Source organism: Schistocerca cancellata, chromosome 5, assembly GCF_023864275.1.
Source record: "Schistocerca cancellata isolate TAMUIC-IGC-003103 chromosome 5, iqSchCanc2.1, whole genome shotgun sequence".
Taxonomy (NCBI): Eukaryota; Metazoa; Arthropoda; class Insecta; order Orthoptera; family Acrididae; genus Schistocerca; species Schistocerca cancellata.
In genome coordinates this window covers 226634758-226662086 of record NC_064630.1, presented here as the reverse complement: position 1 = coordinate 226662086, position 27329 = coordinate 226634758, and the positions used below count along the sequence as shown (strand labels likewise).

Genomic DNA, 27329 nt, shown 5'->3' with positions numbered 1-27329 from the left:
CATAGTTTTACTTCCTGCAGCAATATGGTAAGTAAAATGTGCACTGCTATCCTGTTCTCATGTTCTTGCAAGTGACATCTAGGACAGAACAGGGAAACTTTAAATTTATTACTATAATTGTATATAAAATTTGACAGTATACGTTGAATATATTGGAAACAAGATATCAATTTTCACCAAATGTTTTGTAAAATGAAATTACATAGAAAACTATGGAATGGAAGCTATAAGGAATTTTGTTTCATTAAAAAATATATACATGCATTTTAATTTAAATGTTCCTTTATTCTTTCTTCATATCTTTTACATTAATCTGTTTAAACATTATATGAAAAAGCTAGTTACAACATAATTTTTTGTAAATTTTTCCAGGCTTCCTCACAGTTTTTTATACTTTAGACTTAAGATCAGATTAGCCACATCATGCTATTTGTCAATCCTTGTTTTTCATCAGCTTTAGCAATGGGCCCTCATTTAATCATTTTTTTCTGATGACATATGAATACATTATGTTCAATCTGGAAGTTATCACAGCCAGTTTTCTCAGAAATCAGCAGCTATGAAGAAACTTGACGTGACTTCAGTAGCGTTCCTGGAAAGTAAAAATAAAGTTTTTCACATTTTTACAAAGATAAAATTTCAGAATAGAATTCAATCATTTGTTCAAAATTATTTGCAACTGACAACTGAATTCTATTCAGAAATTTATACTAGAGTTGCTGAAAAATAACAGCTATGACTAAAGTAATAATGATGGAATTGCATCAGACCTTTTAAATGCCGGAAAAAGAGTAAAGAAGAATGCGTAAAAAAAAAAAAATGCCCACTAATTACAAATACATTTTCACTTTATTTGGACACAAACAGGAGACAACTATTTTTAAGCTCTATATTCTTTACTTAACTTACAACAATTTTAGGTTTGTGTGGCAAAACTATTGTGCGCAAAATAATGGATTGTTAACTTCTATGGTAAATCAATGCATATCAGTTCTTAGGAACAACATGTATTTTGGTAACTCAGCTTGGTGGGCAGCAGAATAATCAAAAGTTTTGCAGTCAATCTAAGATTGACATTAAGGATTCTTTTCTGGAGAAAGTTTAATACCATGTATTCACAGTACGTCGTTCTTAAGAGGGAAGACAACCAAATGCAAAAGTAACATCTGTTGTGTACCAAGGTAGTCTGATAAGTCCACTACTGCCACTACTGCTCACACAGGGTGTACACGTGGACAAGGAAAAAAAATTCCCAGAGTTTTCCTGGATTTCCTGGTTAAAAATACACTTTCTCCCGGATGAAAATACTCTTTTCCGTGTTAAGTGACAGTATACTCTTCCTCGGCACTGGAAAAGTAATCAATCCTTTGAATGTTTTTGGTTTTATATACCGACGTAGAATTTCCCGGCACTTTAGAAAACAAAATTCATGGGGAAAATCACGTTTTGAAAGACCTTTGATGTGCAGCAACATGTACGCTGCATATTTTCGTATTATGAAGGTATACATTTGAATTCCACCAGATAACTCGTGTCACTTTCCGTAGCATTGAAATTGAGACTGCGATGCACTTTTGTAAGCGTCATAGCTCATTCACGTGATCTCGCCGCCTGATGACAGCAATAGGACATGTGATGTAGTCAGCCAAGAGCAAGATCACTTTAAGTAGCGCGAATACATAAACAAGAAAAGTTATTAGCTTAAATTAATATACATAGCATTCACATATAATATTGGTCTTTAAGATTAATAAGTTGGAAGAGAAGCTAAGCTACCACATATAATTTTTTTTTTTTTTTTTTCGCTTTGTGATTTAAGAAATTCATCGTACATTCTCGCACATAATTCATCTTGCATAAAAGGAAATCTGCTTTGAATGTAACGCTTTTCAAACAACCATTCGCAATATTTTCCAGCGACCTGTTAGAAATAGGTTCGTTTGAGCAGTTGCAAGAGAGCGCCAGATAACAGGCGTCACCGCGCCTGCGCAGCTACTGTGACGCAGGAAGCCCGTAAGTGTAAAACATTAAAAGATCTTACATTATGTCATAAAAGAAACAAGACAAAAGAGGATACTTCAAGAGCGACGGGATTTCGCGAACCATACTAAAGTGCATGATTCGGCTTAAAATGCACATCCGTATGTAAATTTTCTTGGAGTAGCAGTACTGATGTTTGGTTCTTTATTATAGCATAATTTCATACGTGCACTTGAAATGCAGTGAACAGTTGAACTAGCCAATAGTGTGAAATTCAACACTTTGTTTCAAATAAATAAAAGGATTAATAAAAGCCAAATCTCTTTAGCAAAAACAGCTTCATTGTTCTGTAAGGCGATTAATGCTCGACTGTCAAATGTGGAAATAAATTCTGAAACTATTAACATATTTTAGCCTGCCGTAATTATGCGAACGTATTTTAATTCATTTGATAGCTCCCGGCCACAAATATTCGTTTTGTTATCATTTAACGTGAGAGCAATAAACGAAGAGGAAACAACAAAATCGCTGAACGGTAAACACAGGTCACGTGGAGACAACCCACCTCCCCACCACAACTCAGACTATCTGTGCATCAGCCCCGGAAATACGATATTTCCGAACCAGGGCAATATTAAGTAGTGGCGCCCAGCCACACTACTGTAACCAGAAGCAGGAGAAGGTACTACTCATATGCGACTCAACTGCGCGTGCGCAAGAGCCCGCCCACAACTGCTCAAACGAATCTAATTTAAACAGTTGTCACGTCATCTTCATCGGAGGCAATTTGTTGTTATAAAGCATTGCATAGTGTTCCTAAAGCCTTTGACACATTTTACTGTTGGCAGACGCTTGTATGAGCACTGTTTTGTTGTTGTATACGGCGCATTTCCTTCGCAACTTAAGTATTATTTGTGTTTACTTTTTTCTCCCGTTCATGTTTTGTTGCTGCTGTATTATTTTGCACTAGCGGGATACAGTAATATCCTTTGTTAGGGTATTGGTTCTTACCAGTCAAAATCACAAAAATTTAAGTGGAAACTAAAACAATGAAAAATTCACAGAATTCTAAACAATTCTCGGGTTTTTCCCGGTTTTCTCCCAGATGGAAAAATTCCCGGGTTTTTCCCGGATCTCCCGGTTGTCCCGGGTCGTATACACCCTGTCACAATATACATAAATTATCTTATAGATAATGGATGTATTCCTGTTTGCCTGATGGCAGACATGTACAGGGTGGTGGCATCATTAGAAACTTAATGCAAAAGCCAGTGACACATTCAGGTGATCATTGCCTTATGTAAAGATTATTAGCTTACCCTAACTGCCATAAAGTAATGTGATGCACATAAACAGATGAAAGGATCTAATGACATTTCACTGCACAATTAGTGAAAAGATGCAGTAAGTGTCTACAAGTTTGTATCAGAAGATTTAATGTGGAATGAGCACACAAATCTAGACATTGGTAAAGCAGATGCCAATCTGATTTATTGGAAGGACTCTACAGAGAATTAATTCATGACATAAGAGGTTTCACAAAATCTTGGTCACTACCCCACTATTCGAGAAATTTTGGACAATACTGAAGGGTACTAACAATCTCTCTCCCAGAGTACCATTAGCAAAAGGAATGGGAAGGGGAGACAATGATACAGAAACATTATGTTTGCAATGCACTACCAAGGTATGGGGAGCACAACTAGGTGGTTTCTCTAGAAAATAGCAAGTGGCCAAAGATACTGGGTGGAAGGCAGCCAATCTTACACAGACCCAAAAGGAAAAATCAAGGGGAATTCAAATGTGAAGCCAAGAATTATTAACAGCACACAAACAATACCTGAACAGTAAACTGAGAGAAATAACTGAGAACAAGCATGTTACTGTGTGTAAGGAGTAATGTCAGCAACCAGAAAACTTTGGATGCATCAACACAAATGGCCGTTGAATGCACACACATTTTCCTTGTTGCCTATGCCGCCAACCAGCCTTACCAAGAGACCTGGAGAGCAGCTGTGACATCATGCAGCAGCTGAGGCAAGGGGGAACATCGTGCCATGGCAGTGGCTTCAACGATATCTCAATTTCCAAGACTTCCATCCCTTTGCCACAGTATCTGTTCTCTGCCTTGCTCACTAGGGGCTTCAGTTGCTGCTGATGCACTGAGACAACAGCAACTGCAGCATTGGAGGAAATGCCTCAACCTCCGTGGGGTGCACCAGTTCAGTTGTCACTGCTGGTAATGATGGTGTGGTGAGACATGCATGAAAGAGCTTGGTGATATCTTGTGGAAAGATGGAACCGATATACTCCAGAGAATCACTAAGTGACACATTGAAAAACAAGCACCAAAAATTATCAGGATGTTGTCTGTCCCAAGTTTTAATTTCTTCAACTTCTAAATTAATTATCTCGAGTCACTTATGTATGTGACAGTCTTTCCCACACATGGCTGGAGCAGAGAGGTAATGTGTTTTGCCATCTTATACATTTGTGAGCCAGGAGCGTTAACAATCAGTCTTAATGGGACATTATTCTTATGTATCTTTGGTAATCCATAGAGCCAAAGTGGTGTGGCTTCTGTGTTGCACAGGTTCCTCTCTTTGCCTGCCAAGAGAGAAGATGCCTTGATTAACAGATTCCTTTCTGTGTGATCTGCTGCATTGGATCTGCACTTAGTTTTTGGTATGTTGTTAGATCTAATAGGCCCTGGGTCTTCTGCTTGTAATCTTCAGTCTTCATTATGATGGTCACGTTTCCCTTATTGAGGAAGATGAATAAGGGTCTCAGATTGGCAAAGGAGGAAAGGGACCCACTTTCAATGTCAGGGAATATACCGCGTACCACATACATGAGGAAAAGTCTGTGTTGGAATGATAGGATGATCAATCAACACCAGTATCACCAAACATAAGTGGCCTTGCAGGTTGGTGGCCTTGCAGGTTGGTGGAGGTGAAGAAATTGGCAATGGCAGAACACGTGCTGTGTGAGACCAATTACATAGTAAAACTTGAGAACATGGAAGTTCTTGCTGTGCAGGAGAGGTATTACATTTGCCTGTTCAAGGAAGCTGCAGCAATACACACACAAGACAATAGCTTCAACAAGAAAGAAGAAAGCCTCAACGTGAATGGATCCTGGGTTCCTGTGCTGCAACGAATGACCGTTGCACATAGCAAGGGAACCACCACAACGATAATGACTGTGGAAAAGCCCTTGGATAGTAGGTCCCAGGAATGTATAACCTGCGGTTGTGAGCTTGATTTTAGGCCACCATCAGCAATCGAGGAAGAACCTTTGACAATTCCAACCACTTGTGCTGGTGAAACATCAGAAAAATAATCAAACATAGATCAGCTGAAGAACTTGAGACAGAAGCCAACAGGAAATTTTAAGAAATAACCTGCCACTGCAACACCTGCAGGCAGTGGGAGTCCAAGTGCTGGTAGGTTTCCTGGTTAATCAGAGAAATGACTGCCCCAGTATCCATGTGGAATTGAGTATTAAGAGCACTGATATACAACTGAATGAGGAGTTTATTAGGTGCCTGGCCAGGTTTTGCCAGGACCTGACTGGTCAGGTTCTGCTGCCCACAGTGATTGGCGAACACTGGCGCATCAGCATGCAGTGCTGTTTTCCTGCCATGGCACACAGCTGTCCCATGCCATTGCCTGCGACCAGCATAGCGTGTGTCAAAAAAATACAGCCACTGGAGACACTCGTAGCATGTCCAACAGTCTGGACAAGGCTTAATTAAGTATCAATAAGAGTGAATCCAATGCTGAGGGGGAACTTCTCTTATTAACGAAGGAATGTGATCTACATTAAGATGTCTATGTTGCATTTGCTTCTTAAGATACTGAAATCTACGTGTGAGCAAGAGACATTTCCTTGCCTATGATTCCTCACACCCTGAGTATCCTCAGGGGAAATAATTTGACAGCATGTGGTGGAGAGCTGATCAATGTACCAACTACCAGAAAGTGCATTTTGAGCTGCTGCTGACACATCAAACATTTTGGCAATATTTGTTATTGTGCTTAACTTGAGGTCAGACAGTTGCTGGTGTTTATCTAACAATTACATTTCTGTTTAAGGAATATGTATGTGAGACAATGTAATTTGTACATTCAAATTTTCATTTACGGATGAGGCCTTGCAAATCCACTCTTCACAATGCACAAGGTATAAATGGCACTAAAGATTTGCACATAGGTAACTGCACTCCTGCAATTAATGATCACATCACAGATGAAAATGAATCACAGTATGTTTGGAGCTTATGCTCGAATAATGTGTGTTGATCACCAGTGTGTGCAGGAAAGTTATTTGTTTTGCTGGCATACAAAGTTTATGATTCAAATGAAGCATATCCTCACTCTTGTCTGCTGTACACAGAGTCACTGTGCCTTCAACACTGTATTTCAAGTAGCTTCCATAATATGAATTTGATCCTTACTACGCCAGCAGAAGTAATGTCCATCATAAAATCTTTAAAATCAAAAACATCTAGTGAGTGTGATGAAATATCAACAAAGTTAACTAAAGAATGTGATTCTGAGTTAAGTAGCATATTAGGCTACGGTGTAACCAGTCATTTATCAGTGGAATATTTTCTGAATGGTTGAAATATTCTGAAGTTAAGTCACTGTTTATGAAAAGAGATAAAGAAATAGCATCAAATTTCCATCCAATTTCACTTGTGCCAGCATTCTCAAAAATTTTAGAAAAGGTAATGTACAATTGGCTTTATAACCATCGTATCACAAATAACATACTGTCAAAGTTGCAGTTCAGATTTCCAAAGGGTTCTGATATTGAGAAGGCTATCTACACTTACAGTGAAAATGTACTTAATTCATTAGACAAAAAATTGCTGGCAACTGGTATATTGTGTGTCTATCAAAGGCATTTGACTGGTAAATCACAATATCCTTTAAAGTAAATTAGAATATTATGGTGTAACAGGAAATGCTGCAAAATGGTTCAAATCTTATATCTCTGGCAGGAAACATAGGGCATTATTAGGAAGGAGACATGTATTAAGCTATCAGGCATCATCCAACTGGGAACTGATTACATGTGGGGTCCCACAAGGTTCTATCTTAGGGCCCCTACTTTCTCTTGTGTACACCAATGACCTTTCATCAGTAACATTACCAGATGCCAAGATTGTTTTGTTTGCTGATGATACAAACATTGCAATAAATAACAACTCAAGTGTAGTCTTAGAAAAATTAGCTAATAAAATATTTGTGCACATTAATCACTGGTTCCTAGCCAATACTTTGTCACTAAACTTTGAAAAAACACACTTCATGCAGTTCAGAATTTTTAACAGGTGTCCCACGAGTGTATGCTTAACATATGATGACAAGCAGATAGAAGAGGTGGACACTGTTAAATTCTTGGGATTACAGCTTGATGATAAATTCAACTGTGAGGAGCACACCACAGAACTGCTGAAGCATCTAAACAAATCTCTATTTGCAAAGCGAATTCTGTCAGACATAGGGGATATAAAAATGAAAAAGCTGGCATACTATGCTTACTTTCACTTCATAATGTCATATGGGATTATTTTTTGGGGTAATTCGTCAAGCCTAGCTAAAGTTTTCCGGGCACAAAAACATGCAATAAGATTTATATGTGGTGTTCCTGCTTAGGGAACTAGGGATACTAACTACTGCTTCCCAATATATTTATTCCTTAATGAAATTTGTCATTAATACTAGAAATAAGAATAATCTTCACAAGGATTTAAAGTCACTTAGTCTTGCACAAAAAGGTGTGCGTTATTCAGTAACACACATTTTCAATAACTTGCCAGCAGCCATAAAAAGTTTAACAACCAATGAAATTCAGTTTAAGAGAAGCCTAAAGGATTTATTTGTGACCAACTCCTCCTACTCCATTGATGAATTTCTCAGTAGAACCACCTGATTTGTGTGTGTGTGTGTGTGTGTGTGTGTGTGTGTGTGTGTGTGTGTGTGTGTGTGTGTGTGTGTCTACTAACTTCTGCACCATTTCAGTGCAGTATTGTGTTCATTGTAAATTAGTATTGTAGTAGTTCTATTATATGTTTATTTACCTTAAAAATAAAAATTTAAATTTTAAATTCAGTGCATTAACGCGATCTAATTTCACTTGGGATCTGTAGAAAGTATATTAGCTTATTTGCTTTAGCTGTAAATATTTGTCATGTATTATTGTTTTTCTGACATGTTCTACATCGTGGAGGACCTCCTCACTATGGATGAATTGGAATGAAAGTAAATCTAATCTAACCTAATCTTCAGATGATGTAATTTCGTAAATACTGAGGGGAGAGTTTGCCTTTACAAATGTCTGCTTGTGTCTGTGTATATGCGGATGGATATGTGTGTGTGTACGAGTGTATACCTGTCCTTTTTTCCCCCTAAGGTAAGTCTTTCCGCTCCCGGGATTGGAATAACTCCTTACCCTCTCCCTTAAAACCCAAATCCTTTTGTCTTTCCCTCTCCTTCCCTCTTTCCTGACGAGGCAACCGTTGGCTGCGAAAGCTAGAATTTTGTGTGTATGTTTGTGTGTCTATCGACCTGCCAGCGCTTTTGTTTGGTAAGTCTCATCATCTTTCTTTTTAGATATATTTTTCCCACATGGAATGTTTCCCTCTATTATATATATATATATATATATATATATATATATATATATATATATATATATATATATATATACTAGCTGAATGGCTTTTGGGTCGTTCTATATCAAGTGGACCAGTTTTGGTGGTGGTCACCAACCAACCACTCCCAATCCAATGAAATTTTTAGAGCAGGTTCAGCAATGTGTTATATGCACACGTGTGAAGTTTTAACTCAGTATCTTCTTTCTTTCCACTTCTCCAGCTTCTTGAAGACAGGGGTGCCAAATTTGCACCACCTACACACATCACAAAGTGCCAAGTGTTGATAACTATTATAAAAACTGCTGCTTTTGCATACTTAAAACAACTTTCTGTGCACAATAAAAATATATTACTGATTAGATTTTCAAATACATTTGGTGACAACTAGAATTCTTTAAAAATGGAAGAAAATTCATTGAGATACTTTGAGAGCCTATCTTTAATAAGGCATAAATTATAATTTCATACTTTTATGGATGGTTTCAGCCAAGAAATGGTAATATGACACACAGTTGTGTTGCCTTACTGTTGTCTTTGTGCAATAGCTTCTGTCATTTTCTATCAAAACGTGTATACCTGCAAATTTGACGGAACTTTTCAGATGCCAAATTTTGGGTAGGTTTGGGGGCCCATATCTCAACTGTATATTATTTATCTGTTTTATCTTGCTATATCTAGAGAGAGTAATCTTCAAGCATCAGAAGACAGACACTTTGGGACCGTGCCTGCTTATGGCTGAAAAACATCACGCAAAGTGATACGTGGTCTACATGCTGGAATATGACTAAACAGTGAGTAAAATCAGTGAAAACTGCTTTTTGGGCCATAAAAATAATATTTTTGTTAAATACCAATCAACACCAAGCCGTAATCAGCAATAAAACAAATAAACTCCACAAAGTTAGAACATCAAACACAGTTACGACAGGAATAATTATGTTTCACTTTGGACTGAATAAATTGCTGATACTGTTTTCAGATTCTAATCACATATGTTACCTTCCTGATGTCGCTTTTATGATTTTAAATATATGTTGCTCTGGTATCCAGCAAGTATCTTTAGCAGATGGTCAGTTGAAGGAAGGGGGCAGGACCATGTAGTGTAAAAACTTTTCTTTAAGTAATAAGTGTAGTGTAGTATACTGTTGAGAAGTTTGTTTTCTTTATGTCCATGTATTCTGGAGTAGAGGGACGTAGTGTACCTGCAAGCTGGGATGATGATAGCAATCTCACTATGGTCACAGTACTGGCTGTCTGGGTAGTTCATTCTGCATTGTTGGGTCCTGTCTTTGAAGAGGAATGGCCATAACATTTGCAGCGATGTAACAGGAATAGGACAAAAACTTACCTATTAGATTTATTTCAATTCTTCTTCTTCTTCTTCTTCTTCTTCTTCTTCTTCTTCTTCTTCTGTCCATACGGATGTACACTACTGGCCATTAAAATTTCTACACCACGAAGATGACGTGCTACAGATGCAAAATTTAACCGACAGGAAGAAGATGCTGTGATATGCAAACTATTAGCTTTTCAGAGCATTCACAAAAGGTTGGCGCCGGTGGTGACACCTACAACGTGCTGACATGAGGAAAGTTTCCAACCGATTTCTCATACACAAACAGCAGTTGACCAGCGTTGCCTGGTGAAACGTTGTTGTGATGCCTCTTTTAAGGAGGAGAAATGCGTAACATTACGTTTCTGACTTTCATAAAGGTCGGATTGTAGCCTATTGCGATTGCGGTTTATCGTATCGCGACATTGCTGATCACATTGATCGAGATCCAATGACTGTTAGCAGAGTATGGAATCGGTGGGGTCAGGAGGGTAATACAGAATGCCGTGCTGGATCCCAACGGCCTCATATTACTAGCAGTCAAGATGACAGGCATCTTATCTACATGGCTGTAATGGATCGTGCAGCTACGTCTCAATCCCTGAGTCAACAGATGGGGACGTTCACAAGACAACAACCATCTGCACAAACAGTTCGACAACGTTTGCAGCAGCATGGATTATCAGCTCGGAGACCATGGCTGCAGTTATGATGGTATGGGGTGCCACTGGTTACACTTCTTTGTCACCTCTTGTTCGCATTGACGGCATTTTGAGCAGTGGACATTACATTTCAGATGTGTTACGACCCGTGGCTCTACCCTTCATTCGATCCCTGCAAAACTCTGTTCAGCAGGATAACGCACGCCCGCATGTTGCAGGTCCTGTACAGGCCTTTCTGGATACAGAAAATGTTCGACTACTGCCCTGGCCAGCACATTCTTCATATGTCTCACCAATTGAAAATGTCTGGTCAATGGTGGCGGTGCAACTGGCTCTTCACAATACGCTAGTCACTACTCTTGATGAACTGTGGTATCATGTTGAAGCTGCATGGGCAGCTGTACCTGTACACACCATCCCAGCTCTGACTCAATGCCCAGGTGTATCAAGGCCGTTACTACAGCCGGAGATGGTTGTTCTGGGTACTGATTTCTCAGGATCTACGCACCCAAATTGCGTGAAAATGTAATGACACGTCAGTTCTAGTATAATATATTTGCCCAATGAATACCTGTTTATCATCTGCATTTCTTCTTCGTGTAGCAATTTTAATGGCTAGTAGTGTATTTGTGGCATTCCAAGTAACAAGGATCTGTTATTAACTGTCATTGTACAGGGAGAGTGCAATACATGTCACATTATTTATGAGAATTGTCATATTTATTTTGAGAATTTGGGTTGTGAATTGGATTCTTGAGTTTCAGCAACACCTGCAGCACTTTGAGAAACAGAATCTGACCAAGAGTTATTGGTGACTGTGAAGAAATAATCAGTTGAACAAATCAATAACAAGGAATTATAGGTCCCAAACAACTTTACATTACCACTCAATAACATCGGAACACTACAACCACGGGCATGCATAAAGCTGACCAAGGTATCTTTTTGTTCTAATGAAACTTCACACACATTTCCTACCTACCAAGCACTGTTATACATAAAAGCAACATACTGCCTGGGATCCTCCAGATCCATCACAAGGAGATTTCCTATGGCTGCTTCCAAAGAAATTCCACTCAGCAGAGGTACCAAAGTCCTTTTTATGCAGACATAAATTGATAAAATTCTTGTACTGAGGAGCAGATCTCTCACTAAAGTAGTGAATGTACTTGATTTCTCCAATCATTATCCTCAAATATTTGACCAGCCTCATTATGGACGCATGATCTGCAATGGCATCATGACCAAGACCTCTGCCAGGCACTTAAATGTGATTTGCAGAGTATCCATGTAGATGTAGATGAAGGCACTAATAATACAGATGCTCATATTATGTAGTGCTTTGCCAATAAAGTAAATACAAAGGGTGTAATGTGCTTCACTGCTCTCCCAAAGAAACTCTTGAACAGCATTTTGAATGGTAAGTAAATAATCACTTCACCATCTGCAACATTATTTCAAGTGTCTCAGATATGAACTTTGTTGTTTTGAAACAAAATGGTGGATTGTCAGACTACAAGTTTTTAGAACCTTTTCCTCTACACACTCTCCTACAGCTGCACGCCCTATCCCTGGTGTATTCCTGTCAGTATGAAGCCACTATTTGTTTTCTGCCATTTCTTCTGGATCATATTTTTTGGAAGCATCTGCCAAATAAGCTTCCAAATCAGGTTTTCCAGGACATTGTTCCTGGTGTTGCAGCATGCAGTCTTTTGATTCCAAACAGCACACAGTATTCGGCATTAGTTTCTTGTAGTTATCATCCTTGATAGGTTCCACGAAATTTTGAGAGAACTGCCAGATGTTTGTAACTTCCTGCCACAATATTTCGGTACAGAGTCTTCTGGCCATCTTCAGGTGATACTAGCGAAAATGCACTGAACTTTGATATTTAACACCCGAAGACAGCCAGACGACTCTGAAAACTCTGCATAAAAATATTGTGGCAGGAAGTTACAAACATCTGGCAGTTCTCCCTAAATTCTGTGGAACAATATATATGCTGAGAAAGTTTTAAATCTCACATCAACCATTTCTATAGGGAGGAACTGATGCAGTGTATTTGAAGATTCGATAAGTTACTTGAAAAAAAGAGTGAGGCTACTGATCTCTCTGATATTTTTATTAAGTTGCAGAGACAAGGGTATTATTCCAAAGTTTGCAAAAATAGTGCATTTTATTAATAGTGCCGCTGCAAATAACATCAAATGTAAAGCAACTATGCCTTTCCTGTGCAACATAAATTTTATATTGGTGTTTTTCTCTCGTTTATGTTTTGTTGCTGCAGTGTTATTCTGCAGCAGCAGGCTAAAGTGAAATTCTCTGTCAGAGTATCAGTTCTTACCAGCCAAAATTACAAAAATTTAACCCCAAACTAAAGCAATAAAAATTCCTGGAATTCTAAAAAATTCCAAGGTTTTCCCTGTTTTCTTCTGGATGAAAAAATCCCCAGGTTTTTCCCTTTTGTCCTGGAGCATATACATCCTGTATAACCAGATACCCTTGGAGGAAGATTTGAAGTTGGTTATATAATTCATAACAAAATGGAACATGATGCCTCCTTCGGATTAGCTAGAGGTGCCACTATTCTCTCATGGCTAATGGATACCGTATTTTCTGACAAAGTTTAGGTATATGTACCATTATCTTGATAATTTAATAGCGTATAGTAGCTTGCTTCAGGAGAACATATAGCACCTGCAAGAGGTTTTTGAGTGATTAAGACAGGCAGGCCTGACATTAAATCCACATAAGACTGTATTTGCCCGTTTCTCTATCAAGTTTCTAGTGCACGTAATTTCAGGTGAAGGGATTTGTATTGATCAAGAGGGAGTAGATGTCATTAATCAATTTTTTTTAAGGAAACAGAAAAGGCTGCTCCACGTAAGAGTTGTGGAGAGAGGGATGCAAATTTCTTTGGAGGCTTTCACAGGAAGCCTCATTTTTGACACTTAAGAAACCACTGAATTCTGTGTTGGTCTTAGCCCTACTGGACTTCAAAGTGGAATTCATTCTTCAGGTGGAAGTTTTGGCTCTAGGGATTGGAGCCATTTTGTTACTGGAGCTGGAAGGGATAAGAAGGAGATTGCCAATGTTTTGAGGGGATTAAATGAATCATAAAAAAGGTACTCAATTTATGAATAGGAAGCCTAAGCCATTCTGTCTGGCATGGAAAAGATTCAATACTATCTGGAGCATTGAAAATTCTTTCTGAAGACTGACAATAAAGCACTCAGTTGGATGTTAACCAGACCATGAAAGACTAGTCATAATGGCAGGGAGCAAGGAGAATTTTAATATTTAAGTTCGAAGCTCATTACATAAGGGACTCAGGAGATGTGATTTCATATGGGTCACGTCATAGGTTTGATTGCGGTGACAGCAACCAAAGAGATAATCAGCTGATGGAAGATGGTGCTTCAGATCCAATGATGACCTGGATTATTACACAAGTGTGTCACCTATTTCGTGACTAGAGAGAAATCCAAGATCAGGACAAAAGCACGTGTGACTTTAGGGAGTGGCTTCCAAAAGGTGAAATAATAAAGCCCTACATTTTGAGATGGAGAGTACTATGTTGCAAGTCACATAGGGGCAATGGATTGAAGATAGTGGTTCCTAAGGAATTAGTTCCACTACTGTTCCCATCCTTTCATGAATCATCCATGGGTGGCCACTTAGGAGTGAGTAAGGTGCTTGAGAAGGTACGTCAACAGTTTATATGGTCTGGGATGTATAAGATAATTTGTGGAAGACTATCTGGTTGTGAAGTTCCTGCACTAAGTAAACCAGCACAGAACAGTCAGATCAGATATTTGGCTTTCAAGTTGGCCAAGGAGGGCTTTCAAAGGATGTAAATTGATTTAGTGTGATTATTACCATGGTCGAAGACAGGAAATGATATATTTTGGTTTGTGTGGACATATACATGTGTATCAGCACAGTTGGTCATTCAGAATTTCCAAGTGATGTTTGGTACCTCTGGGGCTTCATATGCCTTAATCACCTATTATGTGACCTCATTTACTGCCAATTGTTTTAAGGAATTTTGCCTTCGCATGGGAGTCTGCCATGTAACAACAGCACCTTACAATCCCTATTCATCTTACACAGACCACATGAACAGAAATCTAAGATCTGCCCTGATAGACCTTCATAGCAGTGATCGGAGCAAATGGGACCTGTTAACTGTGATGTTTAACACAGCACTATCCACACCTGCTAATTTGTACCTGGGCTCCCATACAGCAACTCCACTGCATAATTTGTGGTCCACTGGCGACCTACTGACTGAAAAGAGAAATGCTAGTAGGTGGTTGCAAAATGCATGTTGGCTCGAAAGAATATTGAAGTGACCCATAGCAGGGAAGCCATACGATACAATGTGGGCAGCAACCAAATAATTACTGAGTTTGTGACAAGGCCTTTATTATGTATTTTCAAGGAGTTCATAAGCCTCTGAAAAGATGATTAAGAAAATGTTGCCCAAATTTAAGTGTCCCTTTGAGATTAAAAGATTTCTCACCTTAGTCACAGTTAGTAACAGATCTACAAACAGGCAAGAAAATCAGAGCTCACTTTTCTCAAATTAAGAGGTTGTATACAGGGACAAGAAATAAATAAATTAAAAAAAAAAAAATTGCAGATTTTTCTTGGATTTCGTGGTTGAAAATAAACTTTTCCCCAGATAAGAAAATCTTATACCCCAGGTGAAAGTAGATTTTTCCATGCTAAGTAACAATATACTTTCCCTCAGAGCTGTACAACTTACCAGTTCTTGAATGGTACAAGTTTTATACACTAATGTTGAACTTCCTGGCACTTTAGGAAAAAAAAAAAAAAAAGAGCTGAGCAGACAATAGCCATTGTAACTTCTGGTGTGTGTCAATGTTTCTTCTATGTCAGAGACAATGCGGACGCCTTGTACATGCCGTGTATGTGGTTAGCTGTGCTATTCATCATTCTTTTCTGAACAGCTACTGTAATCTTGTCTTTGTTAAATCGGCATTATCTGACCACTATCCCTGAGCAGTGCGTCACTATACTGCATTTATAACTCATGACATTAAGATGGCTGCTAACAGTGTATTACGTTCACTGTACATGATACAGATCTCATATTGACTGTGTGTGGTCAGTTGGACAGTTGGTTGGCTAAATGTTTTTTGTACACTGTGGTGAATGGTGATTATGACTGGTCATAGGCACTAGGAGCTGCAAATGTTGTTAATACATTAAGACAAGCTTGTTTCCTGTTTCTAATACTGGACTAATTCACAATTATTGTGTACTATTTCCTTGAATTTTGTATATGCTAAGACGTACCGATGTTCAAGTAACAAGGTACATGTTTATGAAAAGGTGCAGTGAGAGAGGCCCATGGAGCACACAAGGGAAGCTCCTGTTGTCTTTATGACTGTATTATTATATAAACTCACGTCTTTCCCAAGGTGCTTTGCACCAACTTGTTTTCTTATTGTGGTTTATAATTATGATGTTAAATTTATTTGAATTGTAATTAAATTGAGTTCTGAATATATAACTGATTGTTGTATTAAAGAATTTTGCTAAAATATCTATTTTAAATGTTTCATCTTTCAACTCAATATGGTATGGAGCTTGCTTTCAAATTGTTTGCTTATGCCTACTGTTATTGTTTTAGGGTACTAAATGCATTTAAATTACATTGAATTTAAGTTTCTGTGAACAATTTGTTACTGATGTGAGCCCATCGATTTTGCTCAGTGGTCGATTTAGAATGCAAAGATATTAATGTTTGGTGCCAGCTAAGAGGGCATGCACCACAGCCATTGGTAGGGTTTTTATCTGACAATACGGAATGATGGAAGTGGCTTGGTGATCAACAGAGTGCAAAGCTATGGAGGGCCAACATTGATATCATATATTGTGTAAATGCCGATAGTGGCAGGACAGTGCGAGCAGAGAGGGATGGCTGCTGTCAACCAAAGCATGGTGCAGAAGAGTGCTTAAATCTATTGGCACTGGGCTTATCGCCACAGCACTGGATTTGGTGCCGAGTTGTGATAGAGGCTGTATTTGGCTTTGATTGTGCTTTGCCTGTGGAACTACATGTTCCATGTGATTTCAACATCTCCTGAAATTACCATGTACAGTGTGCTGAAGTATTGGGAACTGCAAAAGGTTATGTTAAAATGGTGCCATTCACTGTGTGTAAAGCTGATGGAAAGTTTGGCGTGCCATGTATGAGTATCACTGATTAACTGTATGAAAAGCTCCTATGCCTTTCTTGGTGTTGCTCTATATTATTATGCTTGTTGGTCCTTGCTTCAAGAGAATTTAGAGCCTTGAGTTTAACTGTGTTGCTCTTTTGTTTTTCTCTTCGTTATTCGTGGCCATGTTCTTGAAGCAATGTGGCTTTGTATGTTTCTGGACTCCCTTGATTTATTACAGTCCTCCTTGTTGAACAGAGTGTAAAAGTTTTATATTAACTGTAATAGCAACTGTACTTTCATGGGTTATTATGGCTGTTTGTTAGAAAATAAACTGTACCTGACATTTCCTGATTTGTCTAACTGATAGTTTTCCTGGCTATTAATACCTGGCCATTTCAGTATTAACTCTCTTAAATTATTGTGTGTTCAGCATAACTGGTCAGGGCTGTTCCACTTGAGATGTTTAAATTACTTACCTGTTGACGGAAATAGTGGCTTGGTTAATACTGTCTGATATTTCCTATTAAATATTTAATCTACCTGCTTTTACTAATCAGTCACGCCAATCCTTGTTAATGAAAAATTTGCACATTTATATACTGATACTGCCAATTAGTCATGGCCAATCTTTTAGAAAAATTATGCCTCGTGTTCTGCTGAAATTATTGGCCTGTTTAAAATTTTGTGTCTCAGCCACTTCATGAAGAGATTTGTGTTATTAATGTTTCTGACTGTTGCTCTTGTAAGGGTGAATGAAATTTTTGTGTTTTGCAACTAACTAAATTTGCTCAAAGGGATTTGAGTTGACCATAGCCATCTTACCTAGTAATAACTACTTTAAATTTATCTTGTTCATGGAAATGTTGGTCAGCCATGGCCATTGGCGGGGGGTGTGGAGAAAGTGTATGTGGTGATACAACTGAGACTGCTCTCTGGAATTAGTGGACTTAAACCCCTTTCAAGAAAAGAGTAATTGTTCTGGATTTGCTTGAGACAAATTTAATGCCAGTACAGATTTAATTGATAATGTATTTTTAACACAAGAGCTTTAATGGTAATTGTTTTCTGTTATTAATAGTGCTTGCTTTGTTTTCTTTTAGGAAGGAAGTGTTTTAATTATATATATTTCCTGTATTGCTCAAGTATCATCTTATGTACTGTTTACTTTGATGTTAAAATAAATTTTGAGAAGATCTCAGTGGCTTACCACTCAGGGATCACGATGGCCAAGCAAAGCAACTCCAAGGTTAAGTACCACCCATCAACTCCCCTCCTAGGTCCCTTTCAGTTACCATGCTAAATTACTTATCCAGTTAAATCTGTATCTTTATGGTGCTCTTTATAAAAGTTGTCAATAAATGTATAAATGTTGTACTAGTAACCAAAGCTCAATCAGTTACACCTTTTTACCGTATGGGCCATAGGGCATGTAACAATATTAGTGCTTCAGCTGAAATACAGACATAACCAGAAGAGATACTGATTTACAATGACCTAATGAGTTTGGTTTCAATGGCCCATTTGTCTCCCTCTCTGTTTTTATCTGCCATCAGGAAGAATTCCTGAATTTAATAGCCAGTGATTTGAGTATGTCATCCAGTATCCTACAGCTACTGTCCTCTGACTCTTGAATATCGTTGCCTTATTGAGTTTGCCAACTTCATGACTAGCCAGGAAGTCGCACAATATTTGTACATGAAAAGGTGTGCAACAATGAATAAAATTTTATACCTATGAGGGATGACTCTTGACACAAATTCAATTACTGTTAATACTTACTTTTCTTTACAAAAGATGGAAAGAGAAACAATGTTCTTTGTTTCAAACTACTTAAAAGATGGAATGGAAGTAAATATTTCATAATGGAGTTCAACACTCACCTATGATTTCTTCTTCTGGCTTTCTTACTTTGGAACACACTTTATGTTTGATGCCTCAATTCTATTTTCCCATAGCACTTCATATACTTGCACACTGCAGATCTGGTTTCTCTGAAACAATAAGTACAGGTAATGAAAAGCTGTTGTTAGTGTCAGTGCACATATTACAAGTGCTACTACAAATCACACTTCTGTGCTTGTGTCACAGAAGTTTTACAATTCCTTAGCAATATAAATTTTGTGTGCTCACTGTGTTTGCTCTGTAAAAGGTTATGCATCATTATCTGAACGAATATTCTACCTAATATTCTTAGCCCACAGAAGACATGGTCACATGCTGATATAACATTGTAAACATATACACCATCAGTGGGAATGGAAATGAATGAAGTTTCAATATTCTGCGACAAGTAGAATGACCACTACACTGCGTTAGTGTTGTCCACATTTAGTGTTGTTACCAGGTCAGCAGGGTATATAATGAGCATAAACAGACTCCTATGATAAGTGATCACTGTAGAGGACATGGAGATGCTGTGTACTTGTATCGGAGAGCTTTACCAGTCCCTGACAAAGTCTGAAAGGGCCCTCATTGTGGATCTCCATTTGGCTGGCTGATCTAATCAAGCAATATCCAGATTTGTGGGGCATTTGGATATGACACTGGCCTGTGACCAAATGCTGCACAGTACTGGAACTTGAGGACAGGAATAGTCATTGTCTAGCTTCTGGTCAACCACATCCGACCACCACTTAGGAGGACAGACATACTGTGCACCTAGAAGATCACAGTCTCTTCACATCTGTGTTTACGACTGAGAACAATTAATTTACTTCCTGCTACATTCTGCATCATCGTATACCATTGGTCAGCCTGACTAGGGTTAAGGATTAAAGGGACCAAACTGCAGAGGTCATCAGTCGCCTGACTAGGGATTTACTGTCATATGTATAGGCTGCCATAAACATCACAACACAAATGGTTGTATTTGAAATGTTGCCATGACCAGGAAGCCTGGACTGCTGATAAATGACGCTGCATTCTGTTTAATGATGAATTGTGGTTTTACACTGCTCTGGATGACTACCATCAGCAAATATGTCAGTGACTTAGAGACAAGTCCCATTCTTCCAATGATTGGGAGAGACACAGCAGTGTTACTCATGTCATCGTGCAGAGGGGCGCCATCAGGTATGACTTCATATCACAGCTGGTAGTGATTAAGGGAACTCCGATAGCACAACAGTACATCACGGATGTTCCATGCCCTCGTGCATTACCTGTCAGGTGACAGCATCACAGTGCCATTTTTCAAGGGGACAGTTCACATCCAAATATGGCAAATGTCTCTAAGGAGTAGAACAGGCGGTTCGGCACCTTCCTGAAGAGGCATCAGATGAGGTAAGGCTTGCAACTAGTCAGATTTTAGCAACAGCCAAGCCTCCTAAGTCCAATGTAAGCAGAGTGGAGAAACTGAAATCATTGGGCAAGGATGAAGAGTTAGTTGTACAACCAGCTGACAAAGGGAATGCCACAGTTATCCTCAAAGTTACCGATTATCATAAGAAAGTGGCCCTATTATTGGAAGATGCCACGTACCGGCTTCTTAAATGGGATCCTACAGCAGCACTTAGCAGGAAGACAGGGGAGCTACTGAAGAACTCTGGCCTCCCAGAAGAACTAGTCAAGAATCTACGACTAAGAGCACCAAGGCCACCCAGGTTATATGGTCTACCCGAAGTCCGTAAGGATGGGGTCCCGTTGAGACCTATTGTTAGTGCTATTGGGCCTCCTACATATCGGTTGGCAAAATACTTAACCAAATTATTAGCACGAATAGTCGGCCACTGTAGCCATCATATTAATAACTCAAAAATGTTTGTTGACATCATAAAGCAGATGAGGATAGGTCCGAATGACATCATGATCAGCATAGATGTGGTCTCTTTGTTTACAAAGGTACCGGTGGAATATACATTAAAACTGTTGGCTGCTCATTTCTCTCCTGAAATATTGAAGTTATTTCGACACACTTTGGCGACCATCTATTTTTTGTATGGTGGAAAATATTATGAAATGACTGACGCAACAGCCATGGGTTCGCCACTGTCACCAGCCATAGCTAACTTCTTCATGGAGGATTTCGAAGAACGAGCATTGAACAGTGCTCCCTTACGTCCATCCTGCTTCTTCAGGTATGTTGACGATACATTTTTAATCTGGCCACATGGCTATGAGGCACTGCAGCAGTTTGTTGATCATTTGAATGGTATACATCAGAACATATGATTTACAGTGAAGGTGGAGAAGGATGGGAAGTTACCCTTCTTAGATGTGCTGGTGGAGCGAAAATCAGATGGATGTCTATGACATTCTGTGTACAGAAAACCGACGCATACAGATTTATATCTAAATGTGCGTAGTTTTCACCACCCAGCTCAGAAGAGAGCTGTGCTGAATACCTTTGTACACAGAGCAAGGACTATTTTGAACAAGCATCGTCTTGGCTCCGAGATTAACCATCTGATGACGGTGTTCAGGAAAAATGGATATTCCGATCGTGATATCAGATGTACTCTGGTGAAGAAACCTGGGAAGGTTGCTGTTCGAACAGATGAAGAGGACCAACACATCGCGCGGCTACCATTCTGCAGTGCAACGACCAGCAAGATCGGCAGAGTCCTGAGCCGGCAGGGAATCAGACCAGTCTTCCGGCCACCCAGGAAGCTTAAGCAGATGTTGCGACTCGTGGAAGATAATCTCGGCCTGAGAGTACCGGGAATTTACAGCATTCCTTCCGAGTGTGGCAAAAATTATGTGGGCCAGTCTATAAGAACTGTTGCCGATTGCTGTGTGGGATATCAGCGTCACCTGAAAAACAGGTATCTACAAAAATCAGCGGAGGCTGAGCACAGTTTGTTAAATAAACATAAGATTTTATTCGATGAAACAAGAGTACTTGCTCATGCTTCAAACTACTGGGACTCTGTCATCAGGGAAGCAGTTGAAATTAGACTGTGTGAAAATAATTTCAACAGAGACTCCGGTTATGCACTCAGCAATGCATGGAAGTGAGCAACTGATAAAGAAAGAGCGCAGAGGGAGACTTCTCACATTGCTTGCACTTCTCCGCCTGTTGCGATGGATGGCGCTGCAAGCAACGCTGGATAAAGCGCGCAAAGAAAATCTATGGATATAGAGGCCGCCACCTCAGTGCGCGCCATTTTCACCGTGACGTCATCCAGCCAATGAGAAGCCATCCACTGCTTATAAAAGCGGAAGACTCACCGGTCCACGACAGTCAGTTTTACCCCTGACGAAGATGACGGAGGTAGTCATCAAAAGCTTGGGATGTTATCCAAATTTGACGCGGCAAATAAACCGAGAACTTTTTATGCAAGGACTCCATCGCGGAAGACTTCCTAGTCATGTCTCTAAGCATTGTCAGTGTGATGTTGGGTGCTCCCATGGTCAGCAAGATCTCAAGATCTGTCCCCAGTATGACGTGTGCAACCAGAGTGAGCATCAATTTCATCCCAACAGCAGTTTCCCGAATATCAAGGACCAGTCACTACAGTTGTGGGCCACCTTGCTCAGGAGGAGATACAATGGCTTTATGACACCCTTCCCAACTGAATCAACGCACACATCTAGGCCAGAGGGTATGCAGCATATTGAAAAGTGGGCTCATACTCCAAAGATCATTGTAAATTGGACTAGATTTTGTAATAACTGCCTTAACATCATACAGCTTCTCAGCTTACGAAGTTTCATTTCATTTCATTTCATTTCATTTCCTCCTCTCCTACCACCTGCTTCACTTTTTTTGTCAGGTAGTCTAATTAACTTCTTTGAATAAATAAGTATTCTCATTATCTGAGCTGAATAGTTTACAATAAACTCTAAGTTCAGACAGATGTCCCTGATATCATCTTTAGTAGAGATGAGCATGCATGCCCCCCCCCCCCCCCCCCCCTGAATCACAGTGTGCTGGAAAAGTTGTCCAAGGCTGAACACTGCGCAGGAGATGGGCATAAAATACTATCTGAAAAGATGAGAGGTTTTTCCCATACATCTTCATTTGGATATTCAATTATAAAAGAGACAGCCATGCTTACACTAAATCATAATAATTTTAACAATGATCAGGGGGTACACACTTAGTAGAGCATGAGATCCATATTGGACAATGAGTGAAACAAAAAGTGGATGCACAATACTCGTAGGGAAGTGGTCCCTCAAGCTATCTGAAAGCACTTCATTGCACAGTGGACTGGAGCTGACAGATGCTCCACAACTCACCTGCTCACAAATGCATCATTTCAGCCTTCTTCTGGAAGGTTCCAAACTTTCCCGCCTCACCTATTTATGCAGAACACACCATGCCAAGCCCAGCATACAGCAGTTACATTGCTCAAGACAATGAATGAGTTGACTTCAGTTACCATGTGTTGTATTTGTCGCATAATTTCAAGAAAATCGACTGCATTCAAATCATACAACATGAAACTAGTTTGACTACCCCAGTATCACGCATGTTTAAATTTTCACTGTTGAAGAAACAATACCACGCAACTGACTTTTCCAGTTTTCCAGGATTGGTCAGCTGCCATACTTCACTCAACTCACTTGCTGTTAGAGTAGGAATGGCCAATTTCAGTTTTTTACAGGGGAAATAAAGATAAAATAATGTTGTATAAGCCAAAACACAATAAAAATAGAAAGGGAGTTGATTCCACATTACTCAAAAGAATTAAATACTGCTTTCCTGGAGCACTGGAAGTTTTGTAAGGCTGTTGGTAGACAATGCTTTTGCCTATAGTAAGGTTGCAACACCAGAATGCTGTAGGAAAATTCAGAAGTGCCTACAGAAGATTGACAGTTAATGCAGTGGCTTGCAGTTGTCAGCCACTCTCAGAAACATATCTACACTTTCATACTCTAGTTTAAAGTGACAAATTCTTTCTAAGTGAAAACATTATGTTGTGAAATGCTGTCAATTTCCATCAATTGAAGCCATGACAAGAACTGTTTTCTAACATGGAGAGGTATATAACAAGCAAAAACCAAGTGACGTGGTTGCATGCACTTTCACCTTTATGCGTCAAAGTGACATTCAGTTATGCAGCATTGTTTCTTCAACGATGTTACGTATGTGCAATCTGGACTCATTTTGTGTGTCACAGGGTATCTGTACATGCTGCTGCAATTCAGACAAGGAAACAAAAAAAGTTCCCGGATTTTCCCCGGATTTCCTGGTTAAAAATACACTTTCTCCCAGGTGAAAACACACTCTTACCATGTTAAGTGACAATATATTTTACCTTATCAATCCTTTGAATGGTTATGGTTTTATTCACAGGCATGGAATTTCCTGGCAGTTTAGAAAACGAAACTCAGAGAAAAAGACATGTTTTAGAAATATCTTTGATGTGCAGCAACATGTACACGGCATATTTTCATATTACAAAAGTATACATTGGAATTTCACCAAACACCGCATGTTACTTTCCGAATCACTGAAATCGAGATTGCGATGTGCTTTTGTAAGACACTCATAGCTCATGTCACATGATCCCACCAGCCGATGACAGCAGATATTCACAGCATAGGACACGTGATGTAGTCAGCCAACAGCAACATCACTGTTAAGTAGCATGAACACACAAACAGGGAAAGTTAATAGTTTAAATTAATATACATAATGTTGCTATATGAAAAGCAAAGCTTTCACATATTATATTGGTTTCTAAGGTTAATAAGCTGCAAGAGAAGCTAAGCTTTCGCATATAGTGTTGATCTTCTTTGCGCGTGTTACACTTTAAGATATATATCACAAATGTGCTAGTAAAATTTTTAATAATGACAAATGTCTGATCTTCAGGGTTCGAAATTCTTCTAAATGGCTCGTCATCAAAGTGTTTATTTTTAAATGTGAGTCAAATGCTCTGCGATTTAATAAATTCATCGTACATTCTCGCACATAGTTCAACTTACGTAAAAGGATATTTACTTTGAAAGTAACACTTTTCAAACCACCATTGACAATATTTTCCCGTGACCTGTTAGAAATAGGTTCATTTCAGCAGTTGCCAGAGAGCGCAGATAACAGGCAACACCACGCTTGCTCAGCTATCATGACATAGGAAGCCTGTATGTACATATGTGTAAAACTTTGAAACATCATACATTATGTCATAAAAGAAACATGACATCAGAGGATACTCCACAAGCAACGGAATTTCGAGAACTATACTAAAATGTGCACATTTAAAGTGCATGTTCATATGTCCAGATTCCCAATGTAGACCTCGACCTGATATTAAGCTTTTCAGTGTGGTTTTTGGGATGTAAATTATCTTGGAGCACCAGTACCGTATTATATCGTGGTTGGTTCTTTATTATGTCATAATGCCATATGTGCTAGAAGATGAAAACGTGCACTTGAAATGCAGCGAACAGTTGAAACTAGCCAGTACTGTGGAATTAAACATTTTGTTTCAAATACATAGACTGTCTCTGTGGAAAAGGTTAATAAAAGTAAAATTTCTTTAGCAAACAGACAAAAATAACTTCATTATTCCGCAAGGCGATTAATGCTTGACTGTCAGAAAAGTGGAAATAAAATAAAATCTGAAACTATTAACATATTTTTGCATTCTGTAATTATGTGAATGTATTATAATTCACTTGATAGCTCCTGGTCATGGATATCCGTTTTGTTTTCATTTGAGGTGAGAGAAAACGAAGGGGAAACAGCAAAATCACTAAACGTAAACACGGGTCACGTGGATGCTACCCACTATAACTCGGATTGCTCTGCGCATCAGCCCCGAATCTACGATATTTGCAAACCGGGTCAATACTAAAAAAATAGAATTTTCAAAAATATATTCATCTTATAGCACACGCCTCTCTGAAAAGTCTAAAACATAAAACATATGTGTTCGAAGAAATTAAAGTGCATTGCCACGCCTCTTCATAGAGCATTCTTCTACCGCACATCACTGTATTTCGCTCTGTGTAATTGAAACGTAAATATTTTGAAATGGATGCCACCAAACTATATTCAGACAGTGACAATTGGAATGTCCTGTGGTGCCTCTCCTGCTCCCAGTCAGCCGGTTTGACAACTTGCCAGTCTTTAAAAAAATCTCGCAATTAATAGCGGATGGCATTATTTTTAATCGGAAGAACAAGAACTCTTCAGTAAATTTGCACTCTTTATTGCCTATTAGCTTATAACTTGCTGTTTTGTGTGACATAAAATTAAATACTGGCTACATAAAACCAATAAAGACAAGAGATAAGCATGAAATTACACATATCTTCAATCCTTAGCACCTAGCATTTTTTTCTCTCTAATCTTGCTACAGCTTTACATGGCGTGTTTTCCTTTCTGTGAAAGAATCTATTACCTCATCAAAGTTTGTCAAACGTTTTGCTGCATGAAAAATCGAAATGCCACTATCTAATAGTGAAAAAGCTGTTAACACAAATAATACCCAAGACTAGTGTGGTTTCTCGATCTGATTACGTCTATTTTGTCACTGCCTGCCAGATAAAACAAAATAGGCCTTTCTAATATTGCAGCAGTTTTGTAACACACACCACATAAATGAGACTGTTTTGGCACAACTGGCCATTTTTATAACAAGACAGAATATAATTCACGAAGTACCAATATCAAATGTCCATTTGGCCTACTACAAGCAAGAAGCTTTATATTAGGAAATAGTTTGACATTTCATTCATACGCACCAGTTTCTCAAGCATGAGATCGAAAAGTAGTATTACGTAATTTTTATATAAATTTGGAATTGTCTTATTCTTCCATAATTTGTGTGATGTTCCTGTTTCTTCTCCTTCCTCGTTCTAACAAACAATCTTGTCATCATCAATTCTGTAGCTATTCCTGTCATTGTCAAAATTTGTTCGCCGATTAACTTCAATAACCCTACCCGAATCACAGGTTTAGTTATCCCGTGATTATTTTCCAGTTAGGCATTATTACGTGCCCGTACAACATGTTTTACTCGTTATTTCCAGAACAGAAATTAAGCGGCTGCTAGCCAGGGACTGTACAACTGGTCCTTACTAGTGTAGCGATCTGGCCAAAAATTTTCTGTTAAAATTTCATTTTCTTGGATACACTGAGAAGATAATATGTAATCTTTCTCGCCTGTTATTCCTGTCAGTCAGTTGCCTGAATCTATGGATTTCGCTAGTAATTATAACAACGCAATCAATCACATAATCAGACAGTGATTGGCATTCATCCGTTCGGCTTTACACCGCTCAGCTCGTATAGCCCCATCCCCTTTTGTCTGTGGAAAGTTTATTTCTAGATGCGACGAGGATTCTCCTGACAGAGAGATCACATACACTATGCACACATTCAAAAATCAACTTACGATTATTCAGAAATCAACTTGAAATGTGTTCAAAAATGTTCAAAAACCAACAGGGAAGAGTTTCAAAATCATATGAATAATCGATAGACAAACATGCGCAGGATGCTAGGCACTTTGTGACACAAGTTTTTTTGCTCAAGAATATGAATTTTCCCGGTAGCATCTAGCTGCTTGCACAGCCAACAGCCACATTCCTGT

The 27329-nt window shown here is 38.8% G+C and overlaps 1 protein-coding gene across 2 annotated transcripts in view; it reads right to left on the bottom strand.

The window, feature by feature from the left end:
• Window positions 1-264: 264 nt before the first annotated feature.
• LOC126189039 (T-kininogen 2) overlaps window positions 265-27329 on the bottom strand; it is a 171458-nt gene continuing 144393 nt past the window's right edge. For both annotated transcript variants that reach the window (XM_049930889.1, XM_049930890.1), the window contains 2 exons: window positions 18717-18827; window positions 265-592 (listed from right to left, as the gene is read on the bottom strand). In XM_049930889.1, coding sequence (XP_049786846.1) covers window positions 18741-18827 — 87 coding nt within the window. In that variant the 3' untranslated portion in view covers window positions 265-592; window positions 18717-18740. The remainder of the gene's footprint in view (window positions 593-18716; window positions 18828-27329) is intronic.